General features: G+C 35.8%; 2 protein-coding genes across 9 annotated transcripts in view; one reads left to right on the top strand and one right to left on the bottom strand.

The window, feature by feature from the left end:
- The window catches only part of slc29a1b (solute carrier family 29 member 1b), an 11,152-nt gene extending 8,476 nt beyond the window's left edge, over positions 1 to 2,676 (top strand). The window contains exon 13 of the mRNA XM_077229828.1: positions 712 to 2,676. Coding sequence (XP_077085943.1) covers positions 712 to 823 — 112 coding nt within the window. The 3' untranslated portion in view covers positions 824 to 2,676. The remainder of the gene's footprint in view (positions 1 to 711) is intronic.
- A 1,558-nt stretch (positions 2,677 to 4,234) lies between these two features.
- The window catches only part of tmem63bb (transmembrane protein 63Bb), a 71,747-nt gene continuing 60,317 nt past the window's right edge, over positions 4,235 to 15,664 (bottom strand). For 2 of the 8 annotated variants that reach the window (XM_077229808.1, XM_077229806.1), the window contains 8 exons: positions 14,456 to 14,542; positions 14,015 to 14,080; positions 13,193 to 13,355; positions 12,170 to 12,275; positions 10,434 to 10,601; positions 8,866 to 8,981; positions 8,677 to 8,754; positions 4,235 to 7,437 (listed from right to left, as the gene is read on the bottom strand). In XM_077229808.1, the coding sequence (XP_077085923.1) occupies positions 7,255 to 7,437; positions 8,677 to 8,754; positions 8,866 to 8,981; positions 10,434 to 10,601; positions 12,170 to 12,275; positions 13,193 to 13,355; positions 14,015 to 14,080; positions 14,456 to 14,542 (967 nt within the window). In that variant the 3' untranslated portion in view covers positions 4,235 to 7,254. The remainder of the gene's footprint in view (positions 7,438 to 8,676; positions 8,755 to 8,865; positions 8,982 to 10,433; positions 10,602 to 12,169; positions 12,276 to 13,192; positions 13,356 to 14,014; positions 14,081 to 14,455; positions 14,543 to 15,664) is intronic. The other 6 variants (XM_077229807.1, XM_077229809.1, XR_013203796.1 and 3 more) reach the window with 5 other exon arrangements.

Raw genomic sequence — 15,664 nt, 5'->3', positions numbered from 1 at the left:
AAATTAAAATAATGAAATAAAAAAAATTAGATTTCAGCTGAATGTTCTTTTTAACCAATGACTTTTACAGTTATTTGTGATTTACTGCATAAGGATTTTTATTTTTTTTACTCACAATTTCTACATAATAGAAAAATGTATATTTGTTAAGAAAATGTCCATGTCCGTTTTAAGATTGTATTAATTTCTGTAACTTCTTCCAGTTCTAGAAATCACACTTTTAAAATCCAGATTTTCTATGGGGTTGAATTAAAATTATAAATTACTTGAATTTTAGTTGTCTTAACTTATTTTAAATCACCTTGAGAACCACTGTGTTTGATTCAATCATCATTCACAAATCACATTTAAATTCAGCATGAAACAGAAGTTGCGAACATATTTTCTTCACTATATTGTGCCGTATATCCGATTGAAACGCTTCACGAACAAGAACAGATGTGGGCGGGGCTTGATTGTGTCTGTGGGGAATTGATTGGATAGTTGTGGTTTGCTATTGGCTGATCTCATGTGAGTGGCAGCTTATAGCTCCGCCCACATTATCAGAGAAGAGAAGAGATGCTGCAAGTTATTCTGATTCAAGATTATTAAAACAATAACAATGTGCACTGATAAATCATTTAGAATAAAATCAGAAATATTCCATTAAAAAAATATAAAAATACTAACTGTACATCCAAGACCTGAGCGGATCTGTTGTGTTTGTCTCAGGAAAGTGGACCCGAACGAGGCGGAAACAGCCGGAGCGATCATGGCCTTCTTCCTGTCTCTCGGGCTCGCGCTCGGAGCGTCTCTGTCGTTTGTGTTCCGCGCGCTCGTCTGAAGACACACACCGGAGAGACCGATCCAGCGTTACAGGAGCTTCATATCGGACCGTCCCGAGCCGCTCCGCACAGGATCAAACTAAACAAGACCTGGGGCCTCATTTATAAAACGTTGCGTAGGGTTTGAGTCAGAAGTGGCGTACGGATGAAACATAGGACGTGCGTACGCACAGAAATATTCGGATTTATAAAACCGTGCGCACGCACATCCTACGCAGTTTTCCCTCAATAAATCACAATCAATTCTAAATGTAGCGCAGCTTTTGCGGCTTCGTCACGCCCATAAATAGTCTGTGAAACGCCCACAAGTTAATATTCATCGATTGCGAAATCATGGCAAACACAGAGAGGAAAACCAAGAAACGCAACTTCACTCAATGTGCGTCATTACGCATTGTGATGGCATGTTATTACCGTCCATTTGATTGCATCTGACAAGCTACAGATGTGTTATGATGTATTGCATAACATGCCAATATTATTGCAGAACATATTTCACTTTTATTTGTGCAAATATGTGTTAATTTGCATTTCTGTTGTAATCTTCGTTTGATTTTGTTTGTTTTACACTGCAGATCAATCAAACAGGTGTTAATTGTAAGACTTGCTTTGTGAAGTCTTCATATTTATGAGAAGCAGTATTGCCATTTCTTTTACACAACGGTCTACAGTTTCACACACTTTCACGTGTTTCTTCCATCCGCCAACGGTGTCGCCATTTCTCATTTCACCCGTTTTTGTGCGTACGGCTGGGTCAGTTTGCGTGAAGGACTGCGCATTTTACCGTCAAGTTTGCTTTTTATAAATCCCAATTATTGCGTAGAGAGTGGCTTACGCCTTCTTTTGTGCGTACGCTAGTTTATAAACGAGCCCGTGATCTTGAGCGGAACAGAACAGATCCCACCGGATGATCTCTCAATAAACTCTTACTGCCTTTATATAAAGAACTTAAAGCTGACGCTACCATTCAAAGGGGTTATACAATGCTTTTATTCAGTAAGATGAAATGCATTATGATATTATAGTATTTAACTTGTATAAAAACATAAATATGAAGTTTGAAGTGAATGAATGTTTTTATTCAGCAAGGACAGGTTAAATTGTTCAAAAGTGACAGTAAAGACATTTATAATGTTACAAATGTTCTATTTCAAATAAATGCTGTTTTTGCACAGCAACAATAAATGCTTTTGAACTTTACATTCATCAAAGAATCCTGAAAACTAAATGTATCACAATTAGAAATGCTGCTTTGCATCACTGGAATGAAATTACTATTTATAATATATTCAAATAGAGAACTGCTATTTTAAATTGGAATAATATTGAACTGTTTTTACTGTATTTTTTGGTCAAATAAATGCAGCCTTGATGAGCAAGAAAAAAACTCTGACCCTTAAACTTTTGAACGGTAGTGTGTATTAGTATTGCTGTTGTTGTTATTGTTTAAGAATATTGTTGTTTTAACACATTTGAAATTAATAGTATTTCTTAAAATTGATTGCAAGTTTTTTTTCCACATCTTCCTTAAACATTTAAGATGAAAGTGTCATTTTTATAATATTCAAATACCTTTATTTTTTTCTTTATAGAAGTATATATGTATATATATATTTAGCCGTTTTTAATAATCAAATTAATGTGAAATGCATTATGATATTATAGTATTTAACTTGTATAAAAACATCAATGTGAAGTTTTAAAGTTTTAAGCGCATACGATCAAACCAACTCTACCTCGTACCATATTAAATACATGTTTTTCCTCTACACTACATTATTCCTTGTAGGACGAGACACCAAATGAAGAAATATTATATGCTTTATTATTAATAAAAACTTCTTTGCTTCTACATTGATCTATATTCTTGTGTTTGTCCTGTTTGCAACGAACCCCTTAAATTACAGAAAAAAATGCCACTAAAGTTTTGAGCTTGAGATCAAACACAGAATGGACATTATATATATATATATATATAAAGTTTATATTTCTGAGACACAAACAGCCTGATTGATAAGAGATTGAGGTTATGATTGCACTTGCAAGTCAGTGTGTAATCAGGAGTCTGTGAAGAGACGCGTGTCGTCTGAGGTTGAAACCGAATGTTGTGATGAAACCTGACATGCATGCGGTCTTTCTGTGTGTCTGAAAGCAAACCCGATAACAGACAGGGGAAGTTACAGTGAAACTGCACAACTCGCAAACGCATCAATGTTACGAATGCAACAACCGCTCCAATATTTTACATCTGTGAGAAAGCTTAAGGCAATCTGTAAAACAAGAATGTTGAGATTTCTGTGGGAATGCATGCAAGTTAGTGCATATTTAATTAGATAATGCCTTATTTGCATATTCCGTCACACTTCAGTCTGGGTCCAATTCTCATTATTAACTGACTTTTGCCTCAAACTCCTCTAATTTCACAGTATTAATAGTTAAGTTTAGGTATTGGTAGGATTAAGGTATATAGAATATGATTATGCAGAATAAGGTATTAATATGTGCTTTAATAAAAAGTGAATATCCTAGCAATATGCATGCTAATAAACAACTAGTTAATAGTGAGAATTGGACCCTAAAGTGTTACCGCATATTTAAACATAATATTTCAGAAAACTCACTTGTCTTAAAATACAGTGATTAATTAACTGGGGAAGGATGGTGATTTTTATTAGTTAATGTTTTTACACCATTCACCCGTATCACCTGCAATTGCAAGATACTAATAAAACTAAACTATACAAACAGCTAAATACGATTTCAAATCATCAAAACAGGGGCCGCATTTTTTTATGCAATACCGTTCACAACTTTAAGGTCTAATTTGATACCGAAAAGACTAGACTAGTCTTACTAGACTAAAGACTAGTAAGAATTAACTTACTGCTAGTTGGGTAAACTAGTTCTTAAAGTCCCCCTGTAGTCAATACTTTTATCCCTTAAAACTCATCTTTGATCACCAAAATGACATATTTAAATGTTTTTTCCTTGAAAAAAAATCTTCAAGCTTTAAAATATCTTGTATGTAACTCGACACCCTTGCCTCATTTAGTATGCGCGGTTCTATGAATATGCAAATGAGCCCCGCCTCCACTCACTCACTCACTCAGAGATCCACTCGTTGACGATCACGCGTTGATCTGATTGGTTACAAGGTAGTTTGTGACGTCAGAAACACCAGCGATTTCAAACCGTGTTTTTGAGACTGTCTTTGGTTCACTGCAGTTTTAAGGAGAAAATACTCAGCAATGCTGTCGACTTATGCATTTACACATGGTTTGTCTTAAAGCATATTAAAAACACCACATAGACATATAAACAACATTAAAAGCTGGATTTCCACCACAGGGACAGTAAAAGTGAGTGACGCCGCAGCAGCGCCTCCTTCTGACCAACACAAACACAGCAAGTGCACAGAATGAATACCAACTTTTATTGATCAAGAAACTGAAGATGACAAATGCTTCACCATAAGGACAACCTTTAGACAGAAAAAGTTTAAAAGAAAATCTCACACGGGTTCTAGATCAGTACGTCTACGTCTACAGCGTTGAGCAGAAAACAAGAACAGAAACGGCTCAAACATACTGTACATCGGCATCAGAACTGTGCTGGGAATCAAGGTTTGTACAAACATCATCCTGTAATTCATTCTTGCATAACGCACAGCTCTGCACTTCAGAACGTAAATGTTTAGCTTATAAAACAAAGTCATGATATATTAAAAATCCATTGAGCGACAGCTAGCTTTAATACATTACTAGTATCAAATACTTCAACAGGCCGAACATTTGCATCTCCAAACAGTACAATATTACAAAAATACCCGCACCGCTCTTTACTTCACCGCCAAATGCTGAAGAAACCTTCACGTCATTGACTCAATAAGAAGCAGGTGAGGAACCCCTAAAAAACGGGACAGTTCGGAAACAAACAACTGGCCTTAATTGGGATATACAAATCCAGCTCATGTTCACTTCATCAGAATATTCACACACACACACACACACATACACACACAGATCATCATCGTCGATCTCCAAAAACTCGGATAGACACAAATTGACGTCAGTATCTCCAGCTTGTAGCTTTCATAGGTTACTCTTTGTGTCTTCATCGATGAGAAACGTAGGAAAACAAGTAAAAAAAAAAAAAAAGACAGATGACAAAGACACGGATGTAAACATTTTTTGTCTTTCGGAAAATAAAAGAACACCTGAGGCTCTTCGATTTCAATTCTCAAGTTACTTTGCGCCATTTTAGTACCAGTCGTTCCAGATAATCGTACGTGTTCCTGATGCAAACCACTAACGGATTCATCTTCATCCAGAGAATACAGTAGCAAAAAACAAAAAGCATCAGTGCAAATCTCACTGTACTCACAGTAAACACGTCAGACTGGATCCCGCATCGGATTCGGTTCGAATCTGGCACATCAAAAACTGTAGTAGTAGTGATAATAACAATAATACAGATATGAGTCTGAATAGATGTCATGATTCATTACAGTCAAGTACAAATGCATTCATGAAACACCAGCAGACGAAGCTCTCAACTGTGTGTTGATTCACACTCGTGCTCGTGTCTCATGAATGATGTTTCGGTTCGGCGTCCCTTTCTAAAGTCTGTCATGGACTGAAAAAGTTTGTACATGTTGTTTACATGCACTTTAATTCCTTTGCTGGAAGAAAACACCTGGTACGCTTATATTGACAATACGCCAGTCTAAAACATGATTGGCTTCTGTAAACGGCCAATAGAAACCTGGAATTTCAGACGGCCAATAGAAACCTGGGATTTTCAGACGGCCAATAGAAACCTGGGATTTTCAGACGGCCAATAGAAACCTGGGATTTTCAGACGGACAATAGAAACCTGGGATATTCAGACGGACAATAGAAACCTGGGATTTTCAGACGGCCAACAGAAACCTGGGATTTTCAGACGGACAATAGAAACCTGGAATTTCAGACGGCCAATAGAAACCTGGGATTTTCAGACGGACAATAGAAACCTGGTATTTTCAGACGGCCAACAGAAACCTGGTATTTTCAGACGGCCAATAGAAACCTGGGATTTTCAGACGGCCAATAGAAACCTGGGATTTTCAGACGGACAATAGAAACCTGGGATTTTCAGACGGGCAATAGAAACCTGGTATTTTCAGACGGCCAACAGAAACCTGGTATTTTCAGACGGCCAATAGAAACCTGGGAATTCAGAGGGATTTAAATGTCTTTAGTCGGTTGCAAACAAACCCCAAAGATAAGCTGGATAATTCATGATTATAATTAAGTGTTTTCTTAGCTTGGGGTTTATTGCATGTCTTGCGATATTATTATTAAGCTCATTAAACTAAAACTGCTTTGTATCGACAGTCAAGTGACGCTACATTTCTCGTAGTATTAGTACTTGGATTAGATCGACCTCACAAGGTTTAACTACATGACGAGAAAAAGAAAATGCATTTCAATGCCGTTCTACTCTCGATGTCTCCGTACAAAAGCAGGCACCAAACAGGGAATACTTGCCGTTTTTCACAGGCTGTCCTTGTTTAAACTATCCGGTCTACAGGAACGCGGTTTGGTAGTTTCCCGATCACATCCGGTTAACCACGGGACGCAAACGATTAGTGAACGACTGATTCTCCATCGCTGACCGGTTTCTACGAGAACTTCGGTGCTTCGTCGCAGGCATACAAACACATCCATTAAAGGTTGTAAAGGCAAAATTCGCATTAAAAGTACCAAACAAACCAAAAACGTAAGAATATAGGTCATTCAATGACAACACACACACACACACGACGCGTCTCTGGAAATACTGTACATCTTGTAGTGTTCTGGCAGAATACTGTACAGTGAACGCAGTCTGTCAAAGCCAACGTGTTTCAAGCCGAATTGTGACGTTAAATGGGTCGCGATTCCTCTACGCTCTCACTATTGCACGTTTCCTTTGGGAAAACCAGATGAAATCCAATCGTTTAGGCAAAGGACAAGAAAAACAAGCAGCCGACTAGGAATGCCTTCGCTGCTAAGGCGAACCATGGGATGCGTCCGAGAGAAGAAAGAGGAGAGCTTTCTTTTCACCGTTCCGTCTCCTTTTCCTGAGGCTTATGGGTATGCAAACCAAACTAGGACATGTTCATGGACCTTTACGAAAGGGGAAATCCAGGAAGTCTTGGTTGCGACCCTCCAGACGAGCGCTCGTGCACTGTTTTCAAGCGTGTTGGCATCGATGCGTGCGAGCGTGTGTGCTTATGTACAGTCTGTGTTCAAGTGTTTTGGCAGATGAGGGTTTCTAAGGTGCTGATGTTTTGAGCCAACAAACATCCGGTAAATTCGGCGTTCGACGGGGACGAAACACTTCTTTTTGCTTCTTTCATTATGCTCTCATCCTCCCACCGCTCTCTCTCTCTCTCTCTCTCCCGTTACTGGTGGACTTCGTTGGCGATGAGACTGTCCTCTCCGGACTGGAAGTCGGCCTCGTTCAGGCTGTTTCCACCGTTGATCATCTCCTCGTCCTGCGAGGACCCCTGACCGTCGTCCTCTCCACTGCCTGCGCCGGTCTCGTCAGAATTTGGGTCTTGCAGGACCTGGGCGATGTACATCTGCTGCGGTGGACAAACACAGTCATGGGTCATAAAAAGGTCAATTTGTTTGTCATTAAGAATATTTATGGATTATCTTCGATCATTTAATATAAATACTTGATGCACAAAGAGCAGATTTCACCCCAAAATCAACAATATAAAAAGATATGAAAAACAATTATAGAAAATGAAATATGAAATTATACCTTGGATAAATAAAGTTAAGCTAGCATTTCGGACTATTATTTGCATTGTGACATTTACATAGCCATTAATCACATTTTCATCCATATATTCATTAGGCCTACTGTAATGCAATAATCATAATAATAAAGACAAGACTTATTTATGATAAATTCAGCAGTAATACTACCATTATGTATCAGTTCTTAAAATGTATAAATTTAAATATTATTATTACTTAGTATTCATTATTTATAATAGTAATAATCATAATAATAATACAGACAGTAAGTTTTATAATTGAAATCAGCAATTTAATTCTGTAATAATTAAATAAATACTACCATTTGTATCAGTTGTTCTATAAAAACAGTATAAATTAAAATGTCAGACTCATTAAAATATTATAATCATTATTATTACTAAGTATTCATTTATCATTATCAGCATCTACAATAATAATATTTTTATATAATTATTATTATCATTAATCATTATTATTATATAATAATAATAAATAAGCAATTTAATTTTCTACAATAAATACTAACATTATAATACCTTCAGTTGCCCTACAAAAACAATATTAATATGTCATTTTTTATTATCATTAATATTATTAAAAATAATAGAGACAAATGTCTTCATTAATTCATTCATTAATTCATTCATATCAGTGGTACTATACAAATATGAAATATAAATATATTATTATTATTGTTGCTATATATAATATTTATAGGAAGAAAAAGAAGAACAAGTTTTTATTTTAAGTAGGCTATGGATATTTGGAAAAGAGAAGGTTAAATGTGCTTAATTGTCTTAATTTGGAGATCTTGATGTTGTCTAAGAATCATACAGAATGACTGTTTATGGTTGAATAAAGCGTGACAAACATAAATGTTGTTTTAGTACAGCTTTCTAAAGCCATGTCAGCATCTGACACTTATCTTCATTGCAAAAACACAGTAACGAAAAACCCCCCCAAACAAATAAGAAGAATTCAGCAATTATTATACAAGATGTTTTACATTTACACATGATAAGGTGGTATAATGGTTACTCAGTGAAATGTACCTGAGATTTGTTGGAGGGTGAAGATCGAGCAGGACGTCCGTTCTCCACTCCGTCGATGTCGGTGTCCTTGGTGTCGATCTGAAACGAGAGCGAGGTCATGTGAGTGTTTCTGCTGGAGAACAGGTGACGTACCTGAGCTACCCGTGGACTGAACCCGAGAGCTCATACCTGCAGTACCGCAACTCGTACCTTGTAGTTGTGCGCGCTGAGGTATTTAAAGTGACCGAAACAGACGTGCGACAGGCACACCACGATGGTGATGATGAGCACCACGAAGGTAAACATGGAAGTCGGGGTGGAAAACCCTGAGAAACGAGAAGGAATAAGCCGCATTTAAATGGCACATCACCAAAGAATAAACTTTACAAAACTCATGCTTCACCTGTGGTCAGTCACATGATCACATTCCACAGGTAATCCAGGATGATGAAGATAAAACCTCAGAATAATGCTTGTAAACAATAGGCCTTAAAGTCGCAGTATGTTAAAGTTTTTGCAACAAGTGGAATTAGAAAAATAAAGCATATTTTCAAATTCACGCCTCCCTCAACTCAAACATTACTCGCGTCTCAACGGGAAAAACAAGGATACTTTCAATAAAAAGTCCAACATACACTGCCGTTCAAAAGTTTGGGATTGGTTAGATTTTTATTGTTTTTAAAAGAAGTCTCTTCTGCTCACCAAAGCTGCATTTATTTGATAAAAAAAAAAAGGAAAAAAAAGGAATATTGTGAAATATTATGTCAATTTATAATAACCGTTTTCTATTTGAATATATTAAAGTGTAATTTATCCTGTGATCAAAGCTGAATTTTCAGCATCATTACTCCAGTCTTCAGTGTCACATGATCCTTCAGAAATCAGTCTAATATGATTTGATGCTCAAGAAACATTTATGATTATTATCAATGTTGAAAACAGTCGTGGACAATTATTTTTTCAGGATTCTTTGATGAATAGAAAGATCTATTTCATTTATTTGTAAAATCATAAATGTCTTTACTATAACTATTATAACTTTCCTGTAGCTCAAACAGTAGAGCGTTGGCGCTTGCGACGCCCAGGTCAGGGGTTCGATTCGCAGGGAACGCAAGACCTGATAAAAATGTAAGTGTGTACCTTGAAATGCAATGCAAGTCGCTTTGGATTAAAGCATCGGCCAAATGCATAAATGTAAACTTTTAATCAATTTAATGCATCCTTGCTAAATTTTTATGTCTTATAATAATCTGATAATAATAATAATAAATGTTTCTTGAGCAGCAAATCAGCATATTAGAATGATTTCTGAAGGATCATGTGACACTCAAGACTGATGACAGTATTTTCTGATTTATGGAGTGATAAAAGAGAAATCAAAAATCCCCTCAGTAAAAACTTTTTAATATATCACCGAAATTAAATAACCTGCATTTATTCAAATGTACAGATTTCTGTTCTGGAAATGTATGCAAATTAATTCATATCTAAACATGTCTTAATGTACTGAGATCAATTAACTGTGGAAAGTATAGTGATATCTGTTTTTTCCGTTCACCTGCAGTGATCTTCTACTTAAAGCACTATATTTAAGTGCATGTCCGCTAGCAAACAATTAATACAAGCACTTACCTTTTCTATTCTAATTTTTATTATTTTTTTCTGATAAAAAAACACTTGTCGATCTGATTGCTTAATTGTTCTCCTCATTTGTAAGTCGCTTTGGATAAAAGCATCAGCTAAATGGTTAAATGTTAAATGCAAACACACACACACACCTGTCCTCACGGTGGAGAAGAACAGCAGCCAGAAGAGGCACAGGATTGGAGCCGCCACCACCTGATTTACGGCTCCGGAGTGGATCTTCTTGTCCAGTTTAGAGGGAAGGTAAGCGTAGTACATGTTGTACCTGTCCACCAGGTGCTTCAGGAGCATGTACATCAGTCCTGCACACACACACACACACACACACACACACACACACACACACACACACACACGACATCACTACATGCTGTTCTGGTAGAATCAACAACACAAATAACTCCTGTAATAAGACGCATTTCTGAGTGAATATGTAGGGAGGAACTGATTGGATCGTACAAAGTGGGTTGTGATGTGATTGGTTGATAGTATTTAGCTCGGCCCAAACCGCCTTGATGATGTCAACAGATGAGTCGACTTACATTTTGGAAGTTTTGAGTGTTTCAGAGCAGCTCGTTTCACAGTAAATGCTGATCTACACAAACTCGTCGCTTATAACCTGCGTTTAGAAACGCAACATCTTCATAAAAATCTTCATAAAAAGAAGCAATTATAAACCGACTATGTCAAAAAAAGAGAAGCTTTAATTCCTTGCAGATTTCCATCAAAATTAAAGCTAAATGGTTTTCAAAATAAATTAAGACACAAAATATCTATATTGTAATTTTGCACTTGACTGTAAAATAAAATTATTATTATCATTATATTATTATTCTTAAATACTATACTTACAATAATGCATTTACATTAGTTTTAAATTTACAATAGTAATATTTCTTGTTTTGTTTAATAATTGTATTTGGTAATAATAATAATAATGATTATTATTATAATTATTATACATTTTTTTGTGGCCCTGCAAATCTGCCGTTTTAAAAAAAATTATAAAAATAATAAATTCACATTTTTAATTGAAATTTGAAAACTGCAGATTTGCAGGGCCACTTAAAAAAATTAGATTTCCCCAAATCTATGCAAACAAGATGTGACAAATGGACCTAAAATATTGAATGCGTACATCTACTAAAAGTCAACTTTTAGGAGTACATTAGTGTATAGATGAGCTACAAATACGGACTAAAAGCCACAAAACTAATATTTTAGTCTCATGAGACCTTTCTCGGGCTGGAAACACTTTCACATCAGCATGTGTGCAGACGGACGGTTATGAGGTTAATCACGGAGTCCGAGATGAGCATCTCCGTCTGCGTCTGCAGTGTGGGCTGAGAGACGGAGAAAACTATCCGGTTCTGTTCCTCCGCATAACAGAACCTCCATGACCCGATGAGTCATGCAACGCCAGCTGAAGGACGTGTGTGTGTTTCTGAGAGAGTTCTAGACATAATGTGTGCATACAAAAGCTCAGTGACAGGAAAACAAAGAGATTATTGTTCAAATGCAGCGTTTCCGCCCTGTTTCTGTGTTTTGGAGTGAAATACGCAGGCGGAGGATCTATATTTATTCTGACACACACACACACAGACACACACACGGTGCGTAGGCAGGTGGTCTCTGCTGGCGCATTGGGCTTTTTCCATTGTTAAAAACTGCATGTAGACGTTCTGCCAGCAGGGGGCGCTATTGATACACACACTTCTTCCACTTGTGTTCTTCAGTTGTGTCATTCACACTTTTCTCCCTGTATTCTCTCTTTCATCCTTGTTGCTCATCTGGCTCTCTCTCTCTGATTGGCTGTGGTTCTGTGGTTTGGTGAATGGGCTGATGTGGGAGTGGGCGTGGTCTCACTCACCGAAGGGAACGATGATTGGACAGGTGATGCTGTACGTCATAACGACAGTGAAAACGCACATCATCCAGGCGTAGGCGGCTCCGAACTGAAACTCATAGGCTTGATGCTGCGCACACACACACACACACACACACACACACACACACACACACACACACACACACACACACACACACACACACACACACACACACACACACACACACACACACACACACACACACACAGTCAGCACAGACTGGAATAACATCCAGGTGAACAGCAGGTAAAAATAACTCATTGGTGGGTGGAAAAATCCCATATAACTTTTCAAAATCATGTTCCATTTCAGTCACATTTTATCCCAACATCAACAGAAAGAAATGCAGAATTATTATTTATAATTTATTTTTAATATTATTTTATAATTTTTATTCCAAGTGACATTATTTTCACTATAACTGAGCAAATTTTAGATAATGCCACAAAAAAATAAAATAAAAAAGACATTCAAATTGTGAATTTGTAGGTGTTTAGAGTTAATTAGTTGATTCAGATGATTAGGTTAATAGCTCGTTTAGAGAACCTTTTCATGATATGCTAATTTTTTGAGATATTAATTTTGGGTTTTCATGAGCTGTATGCCAAAATCATCAGTATTAAAACAATAAAAGACCTGAAATATTTCAGTTGGTGTGCAATGAATCTAAAATATATGAAAGTTTAATTTTTATCATTACATTATGAAAAATAATTAACTTTATCACAATATGCTAATTTTTTTAGAAGGACCTGTATGTTGGTCAAATTTTTTTTTTAAATGATCCTAAAAATTATCCTTTTTTCATGCATAATATAATCTCTTATTTCTTTTTATGCATTAGATATAGAAATTATAATTAATATATTTATATGCACTTAATAATTGGGATAAAACATGACACATTTTGTCAGATTCAACAGATTGAACACTAACGCTACAAGTGTGTGAAAATAAGGATCAAGAAAGGTCAAATGATGTGTTATCTGTGCATCTGTTTGTACCCGTTTGACGTTGCGTCTCTCCGCGGCCGAGCGAGCCAAACACAGTCGGATCATGTACATCAGAAGACCAGGAATCCGCAGCAGGTCCATAGCATTTCCGATGAACGCAGACGCGATGACGTAGTTCACAAAAAACGCTCCGTTATCAGGAAGGAAGACGCACCTGAAATTAGCCATAAAATCAGGTGCAATAAATCAGCACTCCAATATATGCACCAAAACTAGAAACACACTGACAGCATCTTTTTTGTGTGTGTGTATGTATATATATATATTATTTATTTATTTATTATATATATTTTATATATATTTTATGTATTATTTTATATATATTTATATATAAATGATAATAAAATATATATATATAATTATTTTTTTATATATAAGTTCATTACTATAAATATTTAAATATATAATATATATATATATATATATTTTTTTTATTAGTATTATTTTTTTATATATATAAGTTAATTAATATAAATATTTAAAGATATATATATATATCTAGGAAGAAAGTTTAAGAATTAATGATATTTAAAAATAAAATTTAAAAAATGAATAAAAATTAAATCAAATACATAAATTTAATAAAATTTACATTAATAAATAAAAAAATTAAAATTAATTACATTTAATTTAAGAGAATTACATTAAATGTATTGTTATATCTGGTAAGAAAGTATAAGAATTAATAAAGTACAAAATTAAATAACAACAAATTACAAAAATAAAATAATACAATTAAATTAAAAAATAAAAATAAAATAAGTAAAATAAAATAAATAAAAAATAGTAAATAAATAAAAATTGTTGACTTACTCAAATCTGACAGCGGCATCAGCCAGGAATTTTTTGTCGAACAGCCAGCGGAAGAAAACATCCAAACTAAGACACAGAAGAACATGTACTACTATGAAACTGTTCAATTCAGTTTAATACTTGGGGGTTTGTGATTTTGTGAGCACTAGTAATCTGATGTTAAATATTTTCTAATTATCTAATCATTTACAGTTCAATCAATCAAAACAATGAGAGCTTCTGCAAGAAACACATCAGCACATCTGAAACATAACGGTTTGGATGAGAGCTCGAGGAAGCTTCCCAAATGAGTCTCCTGACAGATATAAATATATATTCAATTATGCAAATAAAGATTTTAATAAACAACCCACTTCCACAGGCTCTGCAGAAAAACTGTTAGTTACATCACAAACAGAAGTCTCTGATCGAGCAAGTGTGTGTGTGTGTGTGTGTGTGTACCTGCTGAGACCCAGAGACGGCAGCAGGAGAACCATGAAGATGAGGAACGTGTAACACTTGTGCATGGTGGTCCTGTTCTCCCCCGACCTAAGAAAATGATGAAATTATAATAATAATACGTTTTATTTATATAACGATTATCAAGAACCTAAGTACAATAACAATGAACAGGCAGACAGACAGTGATCCAGTGGCGTAGCGTCTGGGCATGCTGGGCATGCACGTGCAAATGAGCCCGCAGCCAATAGAGCAAGGGAATGTATTCATTAATTCATGGCCACAATAAATATATTTTTTGTATGCATGTCATGTGCAATAATTTCTAATTTCTCCGTAATTTCTTGTGTGCTTGTGTTATTTTTTTGCCGTAGAACTACGTTGTAAATCTTTTATTGACGCTGCATAGAAGCGTCAAATTAAAAGAAGAAAACAGTGTGTGCAAGGTTATTTTTGTTCATTTTTCAAAACTGAAGCTTATCATTTTTTTTTTTAATTTGCGGAGCACCATGTCATAGAACAGACTATCTTTTTCATTAAGAAAGCACGAAGCCGTGAATTAAACGCCAAGAACATCGTGGATGATCTCGCCGAAAGAAAGTCCTGGAGAATCCAACTAAAACTAGTGAGTCGGTTTGTGCTTTTACATTTTTGGTGGTTTATTATCGCCACTGGCGGAGCCAAGTTATGTTCGACTTTTTTGCTGTTCCGTTCTGCTTGTGAATAGTGGAGTAGGCCTTGGGTAGTGTGTGTTTTTATGGTATTGTTTGGTACTGTAATTTTTTTTTTATGCTACAGTGAATGTCTATAAATGTCTTTTCGATGTACTTGGAGGGCGGGGTCATATACATTATTTTGCATATGGGCTACGCCACTGAAGAAAAACAAAAGTAAGGCATGCATGGATCTGTAATTTAAAGTATACAGTTATTTAACATAGCGTAATGTAAATAAATGAGTCTTGAGATTAGTTTTAAAGGTCTGGAGGGAGGAGAGGTTGTGGGAGTTCGTCCCAAAAATACTGAATTTACTGTGTTTAAACTTAGGCAAGTACGGGCAGGGGCATATGGGGGTTTTCATTCTGAAAGGTAACAAGGTGCTAAATCATGACTAGCCTTGAAAACTAGGACAAGTATTTTAAAGTGAATGTGATAGATAACAGGGAGCCAGTGCAACTGCTGTAGGATGGGAGTGATGCGAGCTGATCTTTTG

The sequence above is a fragment of the Siphateles boraxobius genome, unplaced genomic scaffold, assembly GCF_051911475.1.
Source record: "Siphateles boraxobius isolate OS27281-9 unplaced genomic scaffold, OSU_SipBor_1 135, whole genome shotgun sequence".
NCBI classification, from domain to species: Eukaryota; Metazoa; Chordata; class Actinopteri; order Cypriniformes; family Leuciscidae; genus Siphateles; species Siphateles boraxobius.
The sequence above is the reverse complement of the archived record's forward strand: the minus strand, read 5'-3'. Positions and strand labels throughout refer to the sequence as shown.